Here is a 26,841-nt window from a genome sequence, read left to right as displayed (position 1 = left end):
GGAGGCTCAGTGAATAAAATATTTGCCAAGGATCACACAGTTTGAGACCAGTTCATGAGTCACGTGCTTTACATTTAGATTGAGTGGATTATTCCCATCACTAGACCTGCATGCCTTGGTTTTTAGGATTTGCAACGCCTGGTATCACATGGGATATGTGCTGTGCTCCACCCACCAGCCTACAAATGCCTGAGGGACTTGATGAGGTGACCATTAGTGTTACCTCGATGAGCTATGCGTGGCTTGCTGTGATTGCACAAGTGTGGTTATATTATTTTTGGTGAAAGTAATACATGAATATATGTCATCGTAAGTTGCAAACGACATGACTTCTCATGTTTTAAGTGATTTTTTAGGTCTCGCCTAGCGTTGCAGCGCATGCGCTGTTCGCTTTGCGAGACATGCAGTATATACTATAGCATGGAAGCTTTCTGGAAGCCCCGCGCACTCTCCGCCCATCTTTTTGATTGGCTTACATCCTAAATGCTGCCTTCTGATTGGTTTTAGGCTGGTTTCATAGGTTACTACAGCTTTGCCAAAAGAATATGAATATCAAAGGTGGGATTTAACTTTATTACATAAGTAGGATATCTAGGTTAGATGATAGTATAGAGAGGGTCATATGGTCAGTGGTCTGTGGAAAGTCCCCAGATGAATCTTTCACCAGAGCAGAGTTCAGACATGTAGACTTAACCCACCGGTGATGAAAGAGACAAAATCACTACCTGACTCCCCCACTCCTTGAGTTTTAACTTTGCATAGGATACAGTTCGACACTATCACTAATAACATTATTATTATATCACCTTCCCTAATGCAATTTCAATGGTTCAAGTTCAATATCTTTATTCACTTGCACCACAACGGGTACATACAAAAGACTCCAAGAGCTCTGGGTGACCCTGCGTAGCACCAAGAAGGTACTGGCATAGGAGCAGCCACACAGATGAAGCACGCCACCTCAGGTGGGTCAGGAGGGGCATCCTTTTTAGGAATCAAGGTACGTTTCAACAGAGTCATCTGATCATAAATAAGCTGAGACACTACAAAGAGGGGTTTTTGAAGAAACCAGTACAATATCTCATATACACCAGCCGCGACACGTGCAGGTAGGACAGGTAAGAGCGGTGGGGCCACCGGAGGGGGGGGGGGGTCTGATAAACGAATACGAATGATAATTATTCACTTAATTTTCCCTCGTGGTCGACTGTCGAGTACCCCTCCAACCCGGCCCAACCGCTCTTACTAGGGTGGTTGGAACAAAGAGTGCTTCAATGTGTGCAGAGCCTACCAGTCCTAACGAGTAGGCACAGACCAGCACGAGCAGGCGTGGATTTTGTGTTGCAACATCTGCTTGTGCAGGCAGATTGAGGGACGTGCTTAAACGTGGGAAGTGGAAGCAGACATGTAAAAAAAGGGTTAAGAGCAGGTCATGGTGGTAATATTTGTTACAGGCAGGCAGGAGTTCATGCAAAGACAGTCCTTGGGTCTTTTTCACAGATTTTGGTAAGATGTATTATTCTTCCTGCTATCATTGAGAAAAAAAGTTTTCACTAAAACTTCCATCTTTCTGTTCAATGCTTTCTTAGACTAGCAGTTGCAACACACAATTGTGAGAACAGGACAAAATGGACAGAGGTTTTTTGTCCCAGATTAGCAATCTTTCTGTTCACAACCTAACTGAAGCCGCACTTGCGTGCTTGTTTATATAAAACATCGTAATTGTGGTGTCTGTTAAGATCTGAACACCATCCATCAGGAGCAGGAAGGTTTTCAGTGCTAACTTAATAGGACTCAACTACCAAACTTTTATGGGAAACTTTGCTTCTGCCATGGGCAAATCGTCATTTATTGACAGCTATTTCAGATAAGACCCCAATCTTCTAGGGACATATCTGTTATTGGGGACATGAGGAAACTCCACATTTCGGTTGGAAGATTCGTACATCAAAGGAAACACTGCAGCAACTGCAGAGGATTCAAAATGATCTCCGTCAGCCTGTTATGCTACCAGATCTTCTGTAGGCACCACTGCATCACTCTCGTCCCAAAAGCACCAACAGGATCAAAAAGATACAAAATGCCATCTGACGCGACACCGTTCAAGCCGACTGCCAGGAAGAAACAGTTGCGACACCACGTCAGGTATACTGCCATCCTGCTCTGAGGAGGGAACATCTTGAGAAGGTTTATATCAAAAACGGAGCCTCTGAATTGGACACAATGACAAAGAACAAGATAAGATTCCTTCACACATGAAGCAACTTCAGCTTGTGTAAAAGAGCATGACGGTACTTGAAGACTCGTGTGATAAAGAGTACTATTTGATGATGAAGATGCTGCTCGAATGTGAATTTAACTTGAGAAAAATAAAAGACAAGAGGCGTTTGACAAAACAGGAACAGTTGGTGTAATTAAACACAGCGTCTGGGAAAGCAGAGTCGGGGTCCAAAGACTGTCTCAAAGCACATTGGTATAAGCTTTTATACATTACATGAAGCATCATAAAGTTATTTGTACATTCCTTTGGAGAGAGAAATCTGGGCCTAGTCTCCACCATAAATCTGTTCCTTAGATAAGAAGCGCAGGTGGGTCTCAACTTTGTGTGGACACGAAGGGGGCCAGTGAATATGTGCCCAGATGTCCGGCAGGGGGAGGGAGTAATCACTGTGTGTAGTGTGCATGTTGTGTTTTGATTGGCTGAGTGTTCCAACTTTAGTGTGGCTATGACTTTATGGTGTTTTGGGAAAGCGTGATCCTCTGGCCAAATGTGTTTTATTGGGGCCAAGCTCAAAGACCATTGTGGTGTCACTGCCTATCTGTGGGATCGGTCTGGGTTTTCCTGCTCGCGTGTTTGTCTAGGGGTTATGTGTACTCCACCTGTGATCTGTCAATCAGTTGCTTCAGGCCTAGGTTGCAGGGACTGCCTGACCATGCACTTCTGAATAGGGGTTGAGGGTGAGGTCATATCAGGTGATTTCAACAACGGTGATGCAAGTTCCTTATTATACTTACATATATCGTGACGTGCATTGATATTGTATTTTCCAATATTAGCATTCCCCCTTCTAATTGAATGTTCAACTACATCATTTACCCCATATTTCATGACAATCACATTATTTGAGGTTTGCTGTGTTTTTGTGGTTTCTTTTACTAATTCCTTAGTTACTTGCATTCTACCTAACTTGAGGACTGCATTATTAGAGCAGGAAACCCACTCACTTGTAGGAAATCACACAAAAATAGCACAAGAGGAACTGGAAACAATGGCAGGCACCGTCTGGTCACCCATCGGGGGAACCAGGAAAAGAAGTCTATGAACCAGTACTGTTCAGGTGCACCTTTCTCCCTCATGGCAGCTTGTGGACAATGAAGGTGGTGGATGGCAAAAGTTATTGTCCCATTGTTTAGGTAATTTCCGGGGATTAAAATACAGCACAATGCACCAATTTTGGCAAACACCCCATCTTCCTTCGCGGTCAAGCCCAACACATACCGATGTTGCATCACCATGAGGCAGATGGCTTTTAGTTCTTACCTGAAAGCATTTTGGTCGAGCTCAGTATGTATGATCATCTTTAGCATTTCCAACCTGATTATTTGCTACCAGCGGGTGTTCAGTTTTGTTTGCAAGGTGAAGAAGGGTATGAACCCTCCTGCATTTACTTGAGTGTCAGAAAACAGTCTGAATTCTTCTGGAATGCCCATGTACTGAACCCAGCCAAAGTATTCAGCAGTTCTTTTTCCCCGAGCCTGATGCAATAGAGTTGTTTTCTTCTGTAGCGGATGTTGGAAAAACTCAGACAAATCTTTTACTAGGATGACCAGGGTTGGGGCGTGTATGGATACGAGGGTACAGAGGCCCTACCATCGGAGGAAGAGCTGGGTTTAGGCAAACTTCCCACATTGCCAGTAGGTATCCATCAACATGGAGGTGCCCCATTGCATATCTGGTAGGTGTTGTATTGTTCACAATTCTCGTTAGTGCCAAGTCGTATCATTCCTTTGCGACTGAAACACAAGGAATACAGTGTAAGTTTTCGAATAATTAGGTGTTGCCCCCTCCTTTCTAGAGCTGTGTATACCTATCTATCTCAGTGTCCCAGATTTCCTGACATGAGGCACCTATGCTGCCATTCAACCCTTTCCTGCTAGACTCATTTCCTCTTGTATCATTGAGGTGAATGGTCTTGCACTGGAAATCCATGTCTGGGGTCCATTTGTTATTAAAGAATACTGCCCAAGGTATGGTAAGGGCCACCCTGGGACCACAGACAGTGGAGGAGCCGAAATGCTTGCTACCTCCAATAACCTCTTCTCTGGAAAATCTGGAAAATCTCAGGGCCAAACAGTGTCCTCCCCTATAGTGCGTCGCCTGCAAATCCTGTCTAGCTCTGTTTGAATGTCGCTAGGCTTGGAAAAAAGATGTAGTGCTGTGGGGTTGGTTTCATATCGGGTGATGTTTACCACTACTCTATAGGGTTCTACTCTACTGGGTTGTATCTTGGCCCTAACCTTACATATGTACAGGTGGATGAGACATTTTGTTTTTTTGGGGGCTATTTCTTTGGAAAAGTAGTCTTTCTGTGCCCACGGCGCACGGCATCGGAGAGAAGACATAGCACCACCTAGCCAATGTCTGGGCACCCACAGCAGTCATGTGCTGTATTGTGCGACAGTGCGCTGTGTAGTGCCTGTGGAATAGTGGTGTTTGGTTCAGTGTAAGTGAGGTAGAAGAGGTCCCTATGCAAGCTCTGTAGAAATGTTGAGGTAGGCTCCAAATGACTAGGCACATTTCTTGCTTAGGATGGATGCCTTCACACACATGCTAAGCCGATGGTTTACAAAGGTGCAATAATACATAACTTTTAGAACATTGCAATTCTTGAGATAGTGTCGGGAGGGGTCGTCTGCAGCTTCCTGGCATCCAGGGGTGTCTTTGCTTGGCACATTGTAAAGAGTCTGTTGTCAATAATATCCATAAAAAATAGTCTGTGGTCTTTTGCTTGAACACTTGGGCCTCGTCGAGGCTTAGGAAGTCTGTGGCACAGTGTAATGAGTCTGTTGTCAAAAATATCCATAAAAAATAGTCTGTGGTCTTTTGCTTGAACACTTGGGCCTTGTCGAGGTTCGGGAAGTCTGTGGCCGAAGAGGTGAAGGGCCGCAGTAAAGTTGGTGCACTTATTGTTCGATTGTAGACTTGTTGGATAAGAGCTGTGGGTTATAGGTCAGCTTAGAAAAAACATATATCATCATTCAGTGTCAGGAAATTCCTGTGCTTTTCCTTTTAGGAGCATATTCTGTACATTCATTTTGCTCAACCTTTTAGCGGGATACCGGAAGGTGGCCCCAGTTGGGTCAACTATTGAGGCAATGGTGAGTGTTTAGTCACGGACTGTCTGAGTTTTATTTTTGGGTCATTTGGTCCTCCCCCCAGCCATGACAGAGGTGAGCGTTTTAGTGGGGTGATCTTCATGGGTGACTCTTTTTACTTAACTATCGTTTTCATGGGCATTATTGGCCCTCTAGTAACCTACTTTCCCTAACATGTGTATAGTTTTCTCAATGCAGATGGTACCTTCTGACCTATACAGCCGTGAAGTGCTGTGAAAGGAAGTGGTGTGTCGCCATTTTCAGGGTAATTGCAAAGTGTCCTGAAGACATGTGTATGCCCCTCTGGTCCCTGCACGTGGGGTGTGGCGAGGTTTTCCCGAATGGATTTTGGAGTTTTGACTCTGTCCTTTTTCTGGAAGCTTCATTTTGGGCTACTTTTGGGCTTCTTCTTGTGGCTCGTTGGGAGCCTCCCTAGATTCTCATGTAGTATTTGTTTTACTGTGACATACCGGAGGGGGTTGAAAAGCTGCTCTGTGCCCCCAGGTAAAAAAATCGAAATTGGCAATATTTCACTATCAGGACATGTTACCCACACTAGAACATGTCCTACCTTTCACATACACTGCGCCCTGCCCAGGGAGGTACCTTGGGCATACCATAGGGGTGTCCATTGTGTAAGAAAGGGGAAGGTCAGGCCTGGCAAGTGTGTACATTGGCCAGGACAACATGGCAGTTAGCAACTGCCCACAGGCACTGCAGTGGCAGGCCTGAGACACCATTTTAGGGCTACTCATGTGGGTGGCAGAATCAGTGCTGCAGGCCCACTAGTAGCATTTGAATTACCAGCCCTGGCACACCTAGTGCCCTTTACTAGGGACCTACTGGTAAAACAAATATGCACTTTAGCACTGATCAGCAGTGGCAAAGTGCCCAGAGTTCTATAGCCAACAGCCACAGGTCAGGAAAAACAAGGGAGGAAGAAGCAAAAAGTTTGGGGATAACCCTGCAAAAAGGGCCATTTCCAACACCAAGCTAGAACAGAAGGGAATTCAACCTGCCATAAAGTGAAAAATAGGGTGACATGCTTTAGCCTAATACCCTCAACAGAGGTGTGGCGGCCTTTTTCAGGACCTTATAGAAGCTTCTGAAAGGTTATACGTAAACAAAATTATATGAAAAAAGTGATAAAAAACAAATTGCCATATACAGAAGCAGTGGTTGAAGTGGAAGTCCACTGTGTCAGGAATCCACTGGTACCTTACCTGAAAGAAACAACATGTTCCAAAACAAAATCAACTTGAATTAGTGAAACACACTGTAGCACTCGTATATAGGCACCAGGAAAGGTTCTGGAACTGAATCGGGGCTTTCACGATTATCAGTAACCAACAGCTCAACACAACTTTGTGCTTATCAAAACATTTACATAACGCGATGAAGTTACCCTTTGATGAAGCATACCACCGTTGTGTGGGTGAGGGAACCTGTTCATTAAAAGGGACACTCCAGTAGCACTCTTCCTTTTGTTGTAGACCCGGGGGCTCATTTCAATTCGATGTTCGTGCGGCCCTGTGTTATATGCTTCGACAAGCTGAGTGTGGAGGTGAGCATATCCGTGCGCCTTGTGTGGGGCCTGCGATGGTCATCTACAGAACTCCTTTCCCTCCCGTTGCCCCTCTCCCTTGGATCCGGGATGCTAAGGGTCTTCTGTCCTAGGTGGGAATCAGGGACTTCTTACCCTGGTGACAGGTTACTCTCGCTCTTTTGGAGGGAAATTATCTGATGGGCAGACTTTGGATGTTTGGAAGCATTAGGGGATCGAAGGAGGCATCTAGTTTAAGACGGGAGTCAGGTATGCGGCTGGGACTTGTCTTGCTGCGGGTAATGAACTGGGACGGTTGACTGCCTTGGTGTATTTACCTGCTAACTTGGTGCCAAATTGTTGCTTATTTGTGTGTGAACTATGGAGTTTTTATGGCACATCTCAACATCCCATCTGTGTGGAAAACCCAGTTTACAGTCCTTGGAACATTGCCTCGTTTTAGAACTAAAAGGGGGGCCTCCATTAGCTGGAGGCCTATATGTTGACGAATGGGGTCCTTTCGATCAGGGGCTCATCCTAGTGACTTGTATGAGGGGACTTGGGAGTCTGTTTTTATGCGATGGTCGGGGGCCACCCCGCCCCCTCGTGAGACTGCCCTCCCCCTTGTGGGCATGGCCAGCCAACTCTGCCCGGGGTACCAGCAGCAGCGGGGACCCATGTCCCTGCAGCCACACAAATGGGGAACTCTGGCAAGGATTCCCGGTCCACATTTCATGTAGCAACCAGTCCTTCCTGGGTGCAATTAAAGGCTTGAGTTTTCCATCCAATTTATAAGTCACTAGTCTTTGTTGTTGGAGGTATGTTTTCTGAAGTGAGTATGAGGTTGATGCGTCACATTGGCTGTCTCTTTATGCTCACTACACATTTGGAATGGGTGATCAGATAAAGGTATTGCCTCCATAGACAGTCATCCCTCCCTGCCGAGGCTGTGGCCTCAGTCCTTGCTGGGCTAGGTTACCTGCCTGCTGCTGTTGTCATGTGTTTGGATACCACCTGGTCCTTGTTGCAGTAGTATGTTTGCTAACTGATTTCCTTGTGGCTGAATGTGCTGGTTTTGTGGACAGGGATTTTGCCGGGCCAGGCCCAGGCTTATTGCTCTCTGCTCCTGATAAGCTTTCAGGCGGAATTGGTCTGTCCTGTGGCCCATCCGGGTCATGTGGCCCACTCGGTGACAGTAGCATCTCTGACCTCTGCCGGACTGCATGGAAACCCTCTGGGGTTCGGAGGCAGAGCTCCTTTTGAGACTGGTTGTAGGCCAAAGTGTAAAGGGTCGCTCCAGCGGCCAAGGCAGCCCCCAAATGGACAGTCTTTTTAAATGTATGTTGGACCAGCTTGTCAATGTCTTGTTTGGCTTGCTCCTGCTTTTTGTTGTCCTTTTCCTGCTTCTTTCTGTAGTAATGTAATACGTGGGCCTGTATTTCCCGCCAAGATTTGGTGTCTAATCCTACTACGTTATCTAGACGACTATTTTGGTGGGCAGTCCTTTGCTGAGGATATTGTAGAAGAAAGCAATCTGGAAGCCTGAATCGGTCCGTTGCTGTCCTATCTTCTGTCCCCATCATTCCCTCATTCTGTCTAGAAAATTGGTCATGGTTTCCACAGACTTCATGCTGTCTGCCATCAATCCTCCTACATCAGGCTGGTCAGGGAACAGTTCCCTAAGGGCTGTCCATATCTCATGTCTGCACGAATTGAATGCAGCCTCTTCGTGCTCAGTATTGGGTAGCATGACTGCTGAGATGTGGTCTCAGGAAAACACTGTGTTAGTCTCAGCGGTAGCTCCTCCCCTAAGGCGGAGGAGAGCTGCCCTCTGCCCCACCGCTCTTTGAGCAGTGGAAAAAAGAGAAATCAAATGATAATAACATTATGCTTGTATCATTTTAATTTTTCCGTTGTCAGGCAGTTTTATGGGGCGGGGCGGGCTGTGCTGTCATCACAGCCAGCAAGGGAGGAGTGATTGGGGCACTTAAGTGAGCATAACAGTTTGGGCGGCCGTCTTGGGCCAAGCATACAGTCATGTGCACTTTGCATGTATTGCAGCCTGGGTGGACAGCATGGACAGGCTAATAGTCCCCTTCTGAGCGCCAAACCATGGCTCTCAGACCAATCACAATGCTGCTGTCATGGTGATAGCATTGTCGTGATTGGTTTAGGGGAGCCTGTGTGTGCTTCCTGCTTTAAGGAGGAACAGAAGAGGACGGAGGCGAGGCAAGGCAGCGGCCGGCAGCAAAGTAAGTATGTTTTCATTTTTTTTTCTATCCCACCCCACCCGTTCCACATCGGGGGCAGCCGCCACGGGTTAACCTGCTCTCTGCTGAGGCTGCTGAGCAGACTCTTGACACCGCCTATTGCTAGGTTTATTCCTGAAGTGTTTTTCTCAAAACAAGAGATCTATTTTTCCGCCCCCTTCATCAATGGGGGCAGTTTGGTCCTGAGCCTTTCTTTGTCCATCTGAGCACATGGCCCATAGATGCTCCCTGCTGTGCCTTTTTGTAACAACAGGCATATTTTGGCTTGGAGCCGTTGCGCTGGCTTTTCTCAGACATAGCACTCCCATGTTTTAGGCATTTCTGCATGTAGAGGAAGTTCGATTTGGGATCTCCCCCTGCGTGCCGGATGCAATGTTCTGCAATGGCCATGTCCCTTGGTTCAAAGGATACACTCTCCGGCCAGGGTCTATCAATTGACGCTCCGTTTTGGTCCAGCAGGCTAGGAGGTGACAAAATGGTCACACAAAGACCTTGCCTTCTTCTCTCAACACTCTCTTTAGGGGTCAGCTTGTATGACAGGACGGTTCGTGGGGGAGCGGCAGACGTCATCGTTGCCGCCCTCCTCGTGTGCACCCAGAGGTGCCATTCTGGTTTTCCTATGTTTTAATTGCCATTGGGCTAGGCTACCTTGAGATCTTACTTCTTGGTCGGCCCCTCGCTTCGCCGATGAGCCGGTGGAGTTATCAATAGCGACCTCCCTTCTGGTTCTATTTTGGGCTCCTCTCTGCGCTCTTCTCAGGGGGGGTGCATGGAGCTGTTCTCCCTTTGCCCCCCCAGGTGAGAGCTCTTTCTCTCTCCATTCTCAACCTGTGCCTCTCTTTCAACTCCCACCTAAGCTACCTCATTTACTCATTTACTCTGTGCTGTGAGTGGTTCTTCTTAGAAGGAACTTGTCGTCCCTCACTTCCTGTTGTTACTTCTGCTGTCTGAGCATACCCTGGGGAAGTGTACCCTGCAGCTCCCTCCATGATGTCAGACCCCGGAATGCTGGAACCTCCCACTCCAACCCCCTGCCCGGTGGTGTCACTAACCAGAACCGCTATGAACCGCCCAGTTACCTGAGAGCACTCAACCAGACTGGTTGGAGTGTATGCTCCCAGTACCACTGGAGCTCGATGAGCTGCATATGATGGATGGGAGGATCAAACTTCAGGGGATTCTAGCACCGAATGGGGGTGCGGCTGGAATCGATGCGGTATGTTGATCTGGCAACCTTCCAATCTGAGATCTAGTGGCTCGCTGCTCAGTGGGGGGGCCTTCGATCCCCTCAACCAGCGGATTGGTGTAACCCAGTGCAGAAACGACTGTGATGGCCGGCATCAGAGAGAGCACTTTCATGCCGGTGTATGGTGGGGAAGGTGCGGACGCATTGCCTGCAGATTCGGGGACAGAATTGTGGGTCAGGCCACCTGGAAGATGGCCCACAGTTCTAACACTATCTCTCTTATCGTCTTCTTCTGTCCAACATATTTAGTTTGAATGTGCGTCCTTGTGTGTTGATGATGTTGTTGTTGAAAGCTACCCCTCTGGCCAAGTGAAAACGTGTCTTAGTGTGTGCATGCCATTCACGGCTCAATTCATCTCGCTTTTTATCCTTCGTGGGGAATCTAGTTTGCATGTGGTTTAAAGGAGACTCTATGATAGGTTGGGAACTTTTTTAAGGGATTTAGTGCACTTTTAGATTTTTCAGGTTTTTAAAATAAACTTAAATCCTACTCTGTTTGTGGGAAGACTATGTACACCGGGTTGTGTCAGCAATATTTACGTTTACTATGAGCTCAGCTTAGGACAAAGATGCCTCAAACAAACTTAGGGCCAGATGTACGACCCGTATTTGTATGCGCAAACGGGTTTGCGAAACCGGTTGGCGCATGCAAAAACGTCATGGGCCATGTTCAAAGCCTATTTAGCGATTCACAATTTATTTGCGACTTGCTAAATAGGTTTTGTGACTTGCTATTTGGAAGGGTTGCTCCCTTACAAATAGCGAGTCACAAAAGCATGTACTAATGTTTTGCAACCGCAATTGCAGTCGCAAACCACTCACAAATGCATTCGCAAATGGGAAGGAGTCCCCAGGGGACCTCTTCCCCTGTGCAAATGCATGCAAAATTATTTTTTAAGAGCAGGCAGTGGTCCCAGGGACCACTGTCTGCCCTTAAAAAATAAAACAAAAACGTTTCATTTTCTATTTTTTTTTAAATGCATCCTGTTTAACTTTAAGGAAAACGGGCTGCATTTTTTTTTTTAATTGCTTTATTTAAAAGCAGTCCCAGACATGGTGGTCTTGTGAGCCCAGCAGGCCACCATCCCTGGTAGGGCTGGCATTCCCAATGGACTCAAATTGTGAGAGGTTCATTAACATTAATGACCCTCACAATTTGTGACTCCTTTGGGAATCGCAAACAGTCTTAAACAAACTGTTGTTCATTTCATTTAGCACCTCACAATTTGGGACTCGCAATGTGTCGCAAATTGCGAGGCACTAAATGAAATGGTCGTACATCTGGCCCTTAGAACATAAAACAACACATGAAAAATAACAACCAGAAAGAAAATGCAGTGGTTAATTCAAAACATTATGAATTGTTTTCAGCAACGGAATAGCAAAATGTGAACAAATGACGACTTTTTCATACGCACATAGAATTGTTATTGGACATAACATTCAGCGTAGAACACAGTTGCAATAATTTCTAAGCAACACAACGTCAAGAAAAAATGTATCAATGGAAAACCATAATCGAAGTAAAAGAGAACAAGCATTGGTAAAATTAGGTAGGCATTCAGACCTGAAATGTCGATGCTATAAACCTTTAATGGTACTGAAGGAATTACCGTTATAATTATAGAAGTTTGGTATCTTTTTATAAAAGCAACAGGGCTTCAACATATTTACTGTGAGTGATGCATGCACTGCCTGAACTAGACATTCTGCTCCACACCACCCTCCAAGAAGAAGCCTTGGCTGCTGGCTACCACCAAGAGTCAAAGCCAAAACAGGAAGTAACTGGCAATTTGGTGAGCTCACAGTAACACCCAATTCTGTATTACCAAAGACAGTGGCAATAATTATTACAAGACGTCCCTGTCCACACAGGCCCTGAGGAACCAGACTGACATCAGGTGCACAAATACATGGCTGTATTGGGCCCTGGTGTTAACATCAGATGCGGCTCCTCCGCCCAGGTGGAGGAGTGTCACCCTACTGCTTTTCAGCAGTGCAAAAAAGGAAAAATAACATGATAATAACACAATGTTATTATAATTGTATTTTTCCCTCCTGCGGCTGTATTGCAGGGCGGGGCACAGCTGCTCACAGAGCATGGGGAGGAGTGTTTGGGGCACTTTCTAACTGCGCATGATGGTTTGGCTGGCTGTCTTGGGCCGGCCAAACAGTCATGCACACTATGCTCCGGCTCATAGTCCCCATCTGAGAACCGAACCACAGAGCTCGGACCAATCACAACGCTGCAGTCTTGGTGACAGCAGCATCGTGATTGGCTTACTGGACCCTGTGTGCTTCCTGCTTACGTTCCAGGACTCGTCGGGAAAAGAAGCGGAGGAGTGAAGCGGCCGTGAAAAGGTAATTGTATTTTTTCCTTTCCTCTCAACCACCCAACAAGCCCGCCAACCCCGATCTGTGTCAGCCGCCACTGGTTCACATTACAAGTGGGAAAAGGGAATGGCCTCAGTGGTACCCTGAGCTGTACACCACCACTCTAATGCCTATCGCTGCTGTGTCCCGTTTGCTGTAGCGGAGGGGAACACAAGTACGTCTGTACCCAGAACTCTTTAACATGCATATTCACCCTCTGCACGCAGGTGCTGCCCAGACCCTGCAGCAGGTGCATTAACCCTCTGCACACAGGTGCTGCCCAGACCCTGCAGCAGGTGCATTAACCCTCTGCACACAGATGCTGCCCAGACCCTGCAGCAGGTGCATTAACCCTCTGTACACAGATGTTGCCCAGAGCTCAAAACCCACACCTGGACTCACTGGCGAACTGCTGCACGGCGATACCAATGGAGGTGATCCAGGACACGCGGCCGGCAAGCTCATCGAAGTGATGCACAAACTCGACAAAGAAGACACCGAAGGAGCGGATAACGCCAAACACCAGCGACGTCTGCATGAAGCCCGCCAGCACGATCATCCAGCCCCAGCCGCCATCGGGGGGCTCTGGGTGCACGTGGGGGGCCATGGCTCGGCACCTGTAGGGGCAGAGAGGTAGACAAGAGGTTTTACTCAGCCCCGCTAGAAGAAAAGACAGACTATTCACAGGCCCTGGTTACTCAAAGGGTGGTCAGGAAGAGCAGTGTTGATAATAAAAAGCTATGGAAGAACACAGGCAGACATACTGCACGATTAAAAGCAAATTATGCAACACACTCAGAAGAACTATTGTCTAGTTTGACATTTTTAGCACACAGGATTCGGGTGCTATTAAAAAAAACATTTTTTTGATGAAGAATTCTACAAATTCAGCAGATCCTTGTAGGAAAGATTGCTCCCTCAGTGTCCTGGTGTGATGCAGCCTCGCTCCTCAGGACGGGCACCCGGGAACACTCCGATGGAAGCAGCACCCACCCCCGCATGCCCAACGAGCCAGTCTTCTCTTAGGCCTGGACTGGGCTGACCAAGCTGGGCTTCAGCACTGCCTGCCTTAATGTCAAAGATACAGTGAATGCTGTTGGGTCAAACCAATGCTTCGTCAATTATGTTGAACTAAAAGTTTTCACTCAATTAATTCATCTTTGACTTAGAAAAGTCCCGAAAAGCACCCCAATGACAATATAGATGTCAATATTCACTTATTGTTTTTATGTATGAAAAATAATAATATGGCAGTCACATATATAGGTATTTATCAATGCTGATAAATAACTTTAACCGCTTAACCGCGGCGGCAATTCTGACTCAGTGTGGTGGTTTAGCCGAGGGGCGGGGCCGTGTCGGCCAATGGACGTACGCAGCACTATGAAGGTAGTGCGCGTGACGGCCGTTGGCCGACAGAAGCACGCAAGGGGATATATGTGGCAGCCATATTAATATTCTGCATACATAAAAACAATAAGTGATTATTGACATTTACATTGTAAGAGTATTCTTTTTTATATGATTTGGGGTGCTTTTTGGGACTCTGAGTCCAAGATGAATTAATTGATGAAAACCTTTAGTTCAACATAATCGACGAAGAAATTGTTTGACCCAACAGCATTCACTGTAGATTTCTTACGAATGCCAGGTGCTGAGGGATACTGGGTGACCCCATTACCAATAGTGGTTGGTTAATGTCAAAGATGAGCACTGCTGTCACACCTGAGCGCGTCACTGAAGAAGGCGGGGCCTAGGGAGGAACGAGGGATGCTCTTTCAGGATGATGTCACACCTTTACATTTCAAAGACGTGTTCTTATTAGGAAGAAAAGCTAATGAAGCTGTGATTAAATATTGAGGGCAAGTTCAACCTGGAACATGCACCCTATTGACATTCCTTCCCATAAAAACAGGATATGACAAGATACCATGATGTAATGGAATGCATAAGGTTCCTCATTAGACACGTTATGCACATATGCGGCCATATGTAATTTAATACCCTTTACATGGTACCTGTTGTCTGGATATATAATAATTTTTCCCCAATCAAAAGTAATATTTTGGCTCAGCAATGTGTATTTATTGGGGGTGTTAAGTGACAGAAGTATATCATGTTACTTATGCGTCCACTGGTAAGGCATCCAGCCATAGGCCGCATGTATGGATATTAGGTCACAAACGGCAACAAGTGTTTGTGCTACCTGTAAAGACTTTTAGGAACCTACCTGTGCTTTAAAATGTTGGTTCATTGCTGCCAAGTGTCCCATGTCCATGTGTGACAGGTCAGTCCAGTACTGTTTTTCCTTAGAAATCTGGGACTTGCTTTCTTGGTTTTATTCTTGAATAAATATTATGGCAAGTCCTAGAATTCAACAAAAAAAAGCAGTACTAGACTACCTGCTCAGGTATGGACCTGGAAAACTTGGAGGTTACGTTGAAACCTAAATATCCGAAATGTAGTAAGTCGCAATCACACTTACCGCCTGAGAATTAAACAGGAAGGTTGCAAATAGCGACTCACTGCAATTGGAGGCATCACAGGCATGGAAGTCTTACTGGGGCCAGCCGACCATCTTATCTGTGGCTGACCTTAAATAAAGTTAACTTTTATTTTAATGCAGCCCGTTTTCCTCAAAAGATAAAGGACTGCTCTCAAAAAGGAAAGTATTTTTTTATATGCTTGTTCAAGAGTGGACCGGCTGCCTACTCTTCAACAAACTATTTTTTGCATTCACAAAGGGTAAGCGGTCACAAAGGGACCCGTTTCTCTTGCAAATGCATACGACCAGGGCTTTAATTGGGGAAAAAAATGGTGGTGCTCTAAAAGGGACGTGGCAAATGTATTAAAGGGGTGTAGCCTATCCGAGTAGGGGCATGGTCTAAATCAAGATAACTAGCATTGTGTGCTTAAGAAAATCATGAAGTCGCATCCAGCAAAGGATAATAAAATAGGCAAAACTGTATGAATAAGCCATTAAATACCAAACACTTTAAAACATGTAAAAATTATTTACATTACTTAGAAATCTATTACAGGATTTCAGGCTGGAATTTGGTCTCCGGAGTTGTTGGGTACAGGGGTTGATTGCCCTAGTAAGGTGGGTGGCCTGTTTGGCCAGAGGTAAATCAGGTTTCTTACGGGGGTCTGTCAAAAACGAACTTCTGGGCAATTTAAACGAGTCTTCCCTTTAGTAAAAAACTTTAGAAAAGCGGTAACAATATTAGAGTTGGATGTTAGTACTTTGTTTCTACTTTCTCCTTCTCAACTAAAGTCTCAGCTGAAATATGCATCTTGGGAACTCTGTTCTAAATTGGATATGACTGCCCTACATGGAAAAAAAGGAAGGGATTTACTTTTAAGCACATATTTACCAAAGCAGGCCCAGCAGTATCTCACTTGGAATATCCCCCATAGAGTCCGTAGGCTATGGTACCTTTTAAGATACGATTTGCTTCCACTAAATCCTCTTTTTGCAAAGTGGTATGGATCATCTCCAGTATGTAATCTCTGTAATAATGCAGTGCAGGACCGAAATCATGTGTTGTTTATTTGTCCTGCATTACTTCCTTTACGTTTAAAATGGTTAAAACCCATTTGTTTACAATTGGGAATCTTAAATGTAAAAACTTTTCTCCATGCACTTTATTGTCCACCTAATGAAATGTTTTGTTTTAAAAATGTTAACTTTTTTAAAGGGTTTTTAGATATTTATTAATGATACCTAGAGATGTTGTTGGATGATTGTTCGGCCAGTGTCTATGAAATGATTCCTTTATATTTTGTTCTTTGTGATTTTATTGTAAATAGTGGTGTATAACCATGTGTTTGTTTTATGTGGCCCTCTTTTGAGAGCCAAAAACATAATAAACTTGAATTGAATTGAATATTACAGGATTTCCCAAACCCTTGAAGATATTCACTGTGTCTATTTTGCTGGGGTTTCTCACAACAATTTTCTTCAGCAGACCTTCTACCTTTTGCCAGCCAATGCACGGCACACCAGAGTGGTGGGAGGAGTAGCACCTGTTCTCAATAGGGCTGTGCCTGCCTGCCACAATGCTGGCTCCACCTCCTGCGGTGCGTCTGATGGCCATGGCCCACACTCACAAAGGAAGAAGAGGTGCTCAGGCAGAGTGCACCCATCTGCATGTAAAGTGCATGCAGATGGGTCTATTCAGCATTGTGCTGACTCAGCCAGCCTCCTGGAGCCGCCCCCAGCCCCTGTCACTCACAAACCAGACAGTCAATACACAACCAGGCAGAGGCACACAGAAAGATTGAACAGGAAAATAGCCACTTTCTAAAAGTGCTATTTCCAAACTTAGAATTTAAAAACCATCTTCACTAAATGATGTGTTATTAAATTCTGAGTTCAGGGATACCAGATTCCATATGTCTATCTTGCTGTTATGGGAAGATATGCAGGTAAACTTGGTACCCAGTATTCCCCATGTAATTCTATGGGCAAGATAGCCTTTCAATAGTGGCAGTATTTCACTATCAAGACATGTTACCCACACTAGTAACACCAAACAAAAACTGGGACATCTGGTCTCCCTAACTTTGACCTTTGAGGCCCGAAAATAGAGCCCCCTAGAGCCCCCTTTCGAGGCCCCCCTGAAAAACAAACTGGGGTGACTCAGACCCCCCCCCCCCTTCCTTAAAGCCCTGGCCTGCATACAACCTCCTGTGAATGGGAGGTAAAATATCGATGCTCTGTGCCTGGATTGCAGTCACTAACCATTGAAATATAAGATACCGATTCAGTCAGGCGTGGCCGGTGCAAGTACGAGCGATAAGGAAGAGCGCGGCGCGGCAGGGATGGAAGTTGACAGGCGACGGAATAGGGACAATAAAATTAAAAAAATAAAACCAACTTACTTTGTGCACGCAGCATCCCCAAGTAAGCGCAAGGTAAGTGTTGTTATAATTTGTTTTCTTTTATTCTCCCTATGAATGCCTGTTATTGTGCTGCGTTGGTATTTATGTAGCAGTATCCTACCCCTTGTATGGCCCAAAATGCTAACTTATTTATATACGTATCCTTTATATAGCTCCTAGTGTCTCTGGATAGACCATGTAGCGCTATGAAGTACCTTTTTTTTTTTTAGTATTCGACATTTTACAAACGGAGGTTTCCCTTCATCAATGTCACTTGAGCTGATCTGAGAATGTGGCTGTCACTCTGGTAGTATTCCGCACCCTCTAAGCTTCACTTCAAAGGCTTGTTGGCACAGCGCACGCTGGGGGATGACTGTGGGAGGGAGGCTGGTGTCTGTGCACGCGCTTTTTATGGCAATGCACATGCGCATTGAGCGACCTTTTCAAGGGCACTTCATGGAATCGCCCGATCTCGGTAAGCTCTGTTTAAGCCCCTTTATATCTCGCTCCGCTCAATGCGCATGCGCATTGATAGGTCACGAGACCTAAAAACCCCAGTCTGTGTCTTGATATTTCCGAAGGACAAAGAGAGTGCAGCCCTCGATCACTGATGTATAAAGAAAGAGAAGGTACAGAGGGCCCAATCCAACAATTATTTTCAATCAAGGTACCATTAATTACCTTGATGTATCATTTATTTAAGAAAAGGTTCTATTTATTCATAATTCTAAGTCATATACGTGTCAAAAGACAGACTTATGAGGAATCCCATTACTTTGATTCGTGTTTAAAAGGAAAGTGCCTTTTGAATAATTTGATTCGAGGTAGAATTCCTCTGGAGCAGGGGGGTTTCCTTAGAGTGCACCACTCGGAGTAAGGAGTGTACACCCCGATTGTTTTGCTCTCATTAGGGTTGTTTTGTTTATGTATTCTTTGTATATCAGGGCACAAGTCCTAAAAAAAGAAGTGGGGGGACTCTCCAAGGTAGACGTGGTCACGGGAAGTGACATCACGACAGGAAGTGACATCACGACAGGAAGTGACATCACGACAGGAAGTGACATCACGACAGGAAGTGACATCACAACAGGGAGTGACATCACATGTAAGGCAGATCTATCATTTGCATATAATGCAAGATTTAACAATTGAAGCTGCTTGGTACTTAAGCCTGTGACTTAAGGTCCCTGTATGGAGGAATTAGCAGCCCAAATGTGGATGAAGTTTGGCGAAGGTGACATCAACACATTTTCAAAACACTACAGGAAAGTTTGACTGCAAGATTTTGTACACATTACAGGTTCCCAGAGAGGCTGCTTCCCACACTCGACAATGACTATTATACACACTAGGGCTCCATATTCACGTTATTCTATCGATGAGTGTTATATGTTATCTCCCCACCTATTGTAAACTAGCGACTCTGTATTACATAGTTTTGTCCCAGCTGCCTCTCTCTAGCTGTGGCTAGATTTATTTATTTTATTTATAAAGTTTTATATAGCGCAAACTTGATCCTGAAGGATATCAGAACGCTTTACAATTTGCAGCAAAGGTAACAAATCAGAACATTAGTCTAACATTGGAATCTTGGTTGAAGACAATGGAGCTGCCGGGGCATTTACTTGGGTCAATGCCTAAATTTTAGATATATTAACTGGCCATTGTATTTATTTTAGCAGATTTATTTATTTCTATTTATTTTAGGAAATGTATTTAGTTTTGGTATATTTTAGTTTGACTTATTTGCCTTCATTTACTTCAGTGCAACAAAATATAAACATTGCTTTACTTTGTATTAATACTGTTTATTTTTGTGATAGTTCCTAAAAAAAGGGCCGATTATGACTCATGCATTGTAATGGTTGTTTCCCCCTTTACAGAGACTACTTACTATAAAATTGGGGTGGGCCTAGCTCATGATGTCATTTTGTGGGGACCCCTTGAAGAAAGCGGGCAGAACCTTTGCAAAACTTTGTGCCCCCCTATCCAGTAGTGCAATTATCCAAACACTGACAGGATTGAGCCTAAATTAAAAATATACTGACATACGTAATGCCAAGTCAGACGTCATCATGGAGTCATGTTTAAATGAACAATCCAGCGCCATCCTACACCTCCCCATTCCACAAAATTATACAATTCAGACCGACAACACAAACTAGAAGGGGGCGTTGCTGTCATCATTAAACATTCCATGTGGAAACAGCGACACACGGAAGAACACACAAGGGTACACCATCATACTACTTACATTTTGTAGCCTGGTGTCAATTGTTCAATGCAGGGCTTAATTTGTGCCAGTGCTTAGCGCCGGCACTTAATTGGCAGGGCCGGGTCTAGTGGTACTCTGATTCTACACGCACGAGGCGCACAGTGCATGTAAAATGTTTTAATTTAACTTACAGCACACTTGCTAATACTAATACTTAATTAACTCCTCAAGTCTCGTGCAGCCGCATCGCATTGTGTTTAGTTTTTCACATCTCAGTTTACCCTTAATTGTTCACGATCACTTGAATAATGAAATATTCTGAGTGGGAGAGCTCTTTGGCAGCACTCTGCCAGGTTTCTCTCTCGTCACTCTCATGCTGCTGTGTTAAAGAGCCTCGGTTCTACCGCACAAAGAATTAGGGTGACCAACTGGCATTGGTGCAAATTCAGGACGGTGAGTGTAAAAATTCAGGACAAAGGGTCAAAATTCAGGACACAAATTCAGGACAGGAGGTCAAAATTTAGGACAAAACTTCAGGACAATAGGTACGTTTTACAGACACATCAGAGGTCGCGCGATAGTATATAAGTAAGCCCAGCCATTTCCAAAAGTATTCAACCATTTGCGAACCTATCCATCATGTATCCTCCCATGTATCATTTCACTCATCCATCCCTTCATCCATCCCCTCATCCATCCTTTCACTCATCTCCATTATCCATCCATCTATCCACCCTTTCACCCTATCCATCTGTACACTTATCCATCCACTCTTCATCCCATCCATCCATTCACTCATCCATTCAGCCATTTACCCTTTCACCAATCCAGCCATCCTTTCACTTACTAATCCTTCCACCCATCCACTCTTTTAGTCATCCATCCATCCTCCCTTTCTCTCTCCATCGACCCTTTCACTTAGCCATCCTTCCTTCCATCCATCCATCCACCCACCCATCCATCCATCTACTCATCCACTCATGAATCCATCCATTGCCCCTATCACTCATCCATCTATCATTTCACTCCTTCACACATCTATTCATCCTTTTTTCCATCTACCCTCTCTTTCACTCACTCATCCATCCTTACACCCACCCTTTCACTCATATGTCAATTCATTCACCCTTGCACTTATCAATCCATCAATCCATCCATCATTTCACTCATCCACCTACCCCCCATCATCCACCCACCATCCACGCACCCACTCATCCATCCTTTCACCCACCCACCGTCCAATCCACTGATCCATCCTTTCACCCATCCACCATCCACCCACCCACTCATCCATCCATCCTTTCACCCACCCACTCATCATCCATCCATCCATCCTTTCACCCACCACTCATCATCCATCCATCCATCCTTTCACCCACTTATCCATCCATCCATCCCTTCACCCACTCTCCATCCATCCATCCTTTCACCCACCCATCCATCCCTTCACTCACTCTCCATCCATCCATCCTTTCACCCACGCATCATCCATCCATCCATCCATCTGTCCTTCCCTTCATCATCCATCCATCCATCCATCCATCCCCTCATCATCCATCCATCCTTCCCCTCATCATCCGTCCATCCTTTTCCCTCATCATCCATCCATCCTTTTCCCTCATCATCCATCCATCCTTCCCCTCATCATCCATCCATCCTTTTCCCTCATCATCTATCCATCCATCCATCTGTCCTTCCCCTCATCATCCATCCGTCCTTCCCCTCATCATCCATCCATCCTTTTCCCTCATCACCCATCCATCCTTTCCCCTCATCATCCATCCATCCATCCATCCCCTCATCATCCATCCATCCTTCCCCTCATCATCCATCCATCCTTCCCCTCATCATCCATCCATCCATCCTTTCACCCACCCCCTCATCATCCATCCATTCCCTCATCATCCATCCATCCATCCCCTCATCATCCATCCATCCACCCTTCCCCTCATCATCCATCCTTTCCCGTCATCCATCCTTCCTTTCATCCATCCTTCCCCTCACCCATCCATCCATCCCATCCATTTATCCTGCCCTTCATCCATCCATCCTTCCCCTCCATCCATCCATCCTTCTCCTCATCTATCATCCTTCCCCTCACCCATCCATCCATCCTGCCCCTCATCCATCCATCCTTCATCCTTCCCCTCATCCATCCTTCCTTTCATCCATCCTTCCCCTCACCCATCCATCCCATCCATTTATCCTGCCCTTCATCCATCCATCCTTCCCCTTCATCCATCCATCCTTCCCCTCATCCATTTATCCTTCCCCTCATCCATCCATCCTTTCCCTCCGTCCCTCATCCTTCCCCTCATCCATCTTTCCCCTCATCAATCATCCAGCTACCCTTCCACCCATACATCCAGCTATTTACATTTTCTCTCCATCCTTCCCCTCACTCATCAATCCATCCATCCTCTCTCATTATCCATTTATTCAATCTTTCATTCATCCATTCACCCTTTCACTAATTCATCCAGCCATTCACACATCCCTTCACTTACTTACACGCCCACCTTTCCATATTAATTTTGAGCTGAGCCCTTTTGAGAAGAGGCCCATCAAGAACTTCACCCTCGCTGCAGGGGCCGTTCCAGGACTGGGATAGAAGCCACCCAGGGCGGAGACAGGATCCACCACGGGGGGGGGGGGACAGGAGCCATCACAGGTGGGGGTGGACTGGAGCCACAACATGGGGGGACAGGTGCCATCACTGAGGGGAGGGCAGGAACCATCACAGGAGAGGGAGCACAGGGGTGGGCATGCAGTATTCTAGTATCATATTGGGCTCCTCTCCTGCACAAGACAACGAGAAGACAGGCTCTCTGTTCAAAATGCCATCCCCCACTGTGATGTACTGTACTTACAGGAGATACTCCGAGAGAACTGATTGAACTGATTGTCCTCCATACTTTGTTATTCAGTGTGGGTGCGATTGTGCCATTTCTTTATTTTCTTACATTATAGCCTGCATGTTTGAAGAACCGAGGTTTGCTTACAATTTAGTGACAGTAATTAAGCTATGTGAAGAGAACCACGTGGTGCCTGGGTGTAATCCGGGGTGTAATCTGGCCGAGTCTCGGATGTTTGGGGCCCTGGGTGGAAATGGAATGTGTGAGCCCCCCTCTAAATAGCAGATACAAGACGCATTCAGGGCTGTTTGCATGTGAATAGATGTTGCTGCTCCGAAGCTGCCGCCCTCCCTCTGTCACCTTCGAGCACCTTTTAACAGCTCATCAAGGGCTGGAGGTGTGAGGGTAGGCATCCCGCTGTGCCTCTACAGTGCTGCTGGGGGTCTGAGCTTCTATACAGCATCGGAGTCAAGAAGGGAGGTGGGGGCAAGCTGTGCCCGTTTAAAATTACGGACAAATGCGGGAATGCTTTATTTACTTTGTGCGCGCCGCGCTCCCGTTTTTTAATGGTGGACGTGGTTTTTATTTAGCAGGGTGGACGGCGTCCACCCTGAACAACCCTCGGAAATAAGTGGGGGGATGCCGTCCACCCGCGTGGTACCCCGACTCGTGCCCTGTTGTATATGTTGTAAATGTTGTATATAATGTGTATATATATTGTACCATTGTTATGCAACAATACTGGTGGTAGTGTTTCCCGCAAAGAGAAAACGTCCGCACCTTCTGTTAATAAATATTTTCAATGGGCACAGTCTACGTGTAATATCAAAAAAAGAGAGAGGTGCACTGGGAACCTGGTAAAACACCCACCACCAGGGATGTTAAACAAAGCAACTTAATGCTAATATCAAGAAACAAGGAAATACCAAGTTACACAAGCACCCTCAAACAAGTCAAATATCAGAGAGATTTGCTATGAAGCATAGATTATTTCAAAAGGTTTTTTGGTTTGAACACCAATATTAGGCACAAGTTCATCTGGGATTGAGAAATTTCAAAATATGGATCCAAGACAGTTGTTATAGTTGAAGATCTTTATTTCAGACACATTTAAAAGTTTTCCAGCTTTGCACTGCCGACACGTGTTTCGCCCACTCAGGGGCTTTTTCAAGGCTATCTTAGTTGGAAAAGAGAGGTCTGTCGGTCAGGAATTTCATAGGAATCAAAGGATGTCTGATGTGTCAATGCTAGGAATCCTATTAATAGGATTGATAGTAAACACGGCGAGCTGCTTCAGAGTGTAGATTCCACCTCGCTAGTTTCCATGTGTTGGATATAGGATGAGACAAAGAGGTATGTCTTAAAGTGATTAAGCGAATCGCTGCATGGAGAGTAGTCCTTATTGTATATGTACACACACCAGCGGACCTTGATAAGTCTCTTAGTGATCTCCACGAACCAACTCTCCACTGCTGGGCAATAACCTTCTATACAGCATCGGAGTCAAGAAGGGAGGTGGGGGCAAGCTGTGCCCGTTTAAAATTACGGACAAATGCGGGAATGCTTTATTTACTTTGTGCGCGCCGCGCTCCCGTTTTTTAATGGTGGACGTGGTTTTTATTTAGCAGGGTGGACGGCGTCCACCCTGAACAACCCTCGGAAATAAGTGGGGGGATGCCGTCCACCCGCGTGGTACCCCGACTCGTGCCCTGTTGTATATGTTGTAAATGGTGTATATAATGTGTATATATATTGTACCATATATATGAATGTGATTTATATGTTTATGTCTTGTACATATTATGTTTTCACACGAGGAAACTCTCATTTGTTTATGTCCCGTCATTTGACACGTATGTGACTTAGAATTATGAATACATGATACATCAGGGTAATTAATGGTACCTTGATTAAAAATAAATATTAGATTGGTTCTTCTGTACCTTCTCTTTCTTTATACATCTGTGATGTTTTATGCCCGGGTATAGGGGGTGATTTGAGTATAACCCCTTTGTTCTTGCTTGTATCTGCCCTCGATCAATGAGCGCGGCACTCTGCCCCAACCTGCCCCCACCTGCAAACTTGTATTTGCACTTCAGTGGTAAGAGCGCCGTGTTCCGAGTAGGGTTTCATCCTCCCTGTGCTGTGCGCTAATATTTACACACTTCATTGTTACCAGTGAATATACAAGTAGTTTATTCCCCGTTGGATCTTTCCAAAACCTGTAACTGTGGGGAATCTCGTGATCTCCAAGGGACGCGCCGTGATTACTGATCCGTGGTTACTCGTCTCCTCTGTGGACCTGCAGGGGGTGAGAGGGCTTGAGGTCAGCGGGGCGGCGGGGCTGAACTTGAGCCCCCCTCTCCCCCCACGCTGAGCCGTTCAAGGTCCGCAGAGGTTCCCCCTTCGGCCTGGAGCCCTAGGCATCTCTACTAGCACCGCGGGCAGGGCAGATTTACTGCAAACTCCTCAAGACTAGTTAGTGTCCTCTTAACTCGGTTATTTCTAAACTAACACCCCGGGGCTTAGCGAACGGATAGGGTGTGCGTGCCACCCTCTCTGGTGGGCACCGGGGCAGTAAGGGCGCCTCGGACTCGAATTGTTGACTCAGCTCTGCTGGGGGGCTTGACGTAGGGGGGGCGGTTCAGAGGGGGGGGGGGGGCGAGGGGGGGGGGGGGGGGGGACAGGATAAAAGCTTCCATCCAGGCTGCTCTTTCCATGGCACAGAATACAAACTGGACTAGACACAAAAAAAACTGCAGCTGAGCAAACGCCTCTTTACGCTAAAAGCAAAAAAGCGCCAAAGCAAAAATGCCTCTCTAGAGAACAGTTTCCTTGTGATTTTGGGTGGCGGCTCAAAAACCAGCCTGGCCCCCCCTCATTCGTGGTTATCTGCGCGTCTCTGCTGCACGCCGCAGCTTCGAACCCCCGTCGTGTTTGCTGAACTGAAAAACACACTGCTGCGCAGTGCCCGGGGCGAGCGAGCCTCTGATGAGCAGAGCTGGCACCACCTGTGCCCTGGCATCGCCAGGGCTCTGGCCCGCAGATCGCTGGGACGGATGACGTGTGACTTATGCAATCAGCATGTGTGGCACGGAGTCGGCGGGCACACGTGACTGCACCCATAGTGCCCGGGGCTGTCGCCAGCTGGGGTGAGTGCGCTGCGCTGTACACACACTGCCCCAATGTAGGCCACAGACCACTAGAAAAAACCGCCTAGAACCTCCCCGCCTTCTCCCCTGCTGAGGTAAGTACCTCCCCTTCTCCCAGGCTGCGGTAAGTACCTCCCCTTCTCCCAGGCTGAGGTAAGTACCTCCCCTTCTCCCAGGCTGAGGTAAGTACCTCCCCTTCTCCCAGGTTGAGGGAAGTAGCTACCCTTCTCCCAGGCTGAGGGAAGTAGCTCCCCTTCTCCCAGACAGAGGTAAGTACCTCCCCTTCTCCCAGGCTGCGGTAAGTACCCCCTTCTCCCAAGCTGCGGCGGAGGGCCTCAGCTGGAGTTTATGTGACTTTCAGTGCTAAATGAACGCTATAGGCCTTCTCTCTGCGCATGCGGCAGTCAGTGATTACCTGGCAGTCCTCAAGGGAGTAATTTTGGGCCATATGTATCTTTCCAAATTGCAATCGCAAACCGTTTGCGATTGCAATTGGGCTTAGTGGTATGAATTAATGAAAAATTACCTCGCAAAATTTGCAATTCCCTATTTTGCGACTGCATTTAAGGAATAGCAAACTGCGATTCTTTAAATGCAATGTAAGAAGCACAGAATAAGTGCAATTTGGCCTTAAGTAATCGCAAATTAGCACCAACTTCAAGCAAATCCTACATACATCTTGTTTTGCGATTCACAAATAGCGATTCTCTAAAATTCGCTATTTGAGAATCGTAAAACCAAACTTTCATACATATGCCCCTTAGTCAGTAGCGTGGTAACACACACTGCGGAGATCGTGAGGTGGCGAACAGTTGTCTTTTCCTGTGTGTCATAACAAAAAGCACAACTGTAGCAGCGCTTGCACAGTAGCCACCGCCTCCTCTCCTCCTGAACTCACAGAAGACACCCCCGGCCTCTGGCAGC

The 26,841-nt window shown here is 46.1% G+C and overlaps 1 protein-coding gene across 3 annotated transcripts in view; it reads right to left on the bottom strand.

Annotated features, from left to right (window-relative positions):
• The window catches only part of LOC147678637 (monocarboxylate transporter 13-like), a 220,549-nt gene that overhangs the window by 96,613 nt on the left and 97,095 nt on the right, over window positions 1-26,841 (bottom strand). For all 3 annotated transcript variants that reach the window (XR_015302483.1, XR_015302484.1, XM_086946085.1), the window contains exon 2: window positions 13,211-13,425. Coding sequence is in view for 1 of the 3 variants with exons in the window: in XM_086946085.1 (XP_086802211.1) it covers window positions 13,211-13,415 (205 nt within the window). In the remaining 2 variants the exon portion in view is untranslated. The remainder of the gene's footprint in view (window positions 1-13,210; window positions 13,426-26,841) is intronic.

This window comes from Lissotriton vulgaris, chromosome 12 (assembly GCF_964263255.1).
Source record: "Lissotriton vulgaris chromosome 12, aLisVul1.2, whole genome shotgun sequence".
Taxonomy (NCBI): Eukaryota; Metazoa; Chordata; class Amphibia; order Caudata; family Salamandridae; genus Lissotriton; species Lissotriton vulgaris.
The sequence above is the reverse complement of the archived record's forward strand: the minus strand, read 5'-3'. Positions and strand labels throughout refer to the sequence as shown.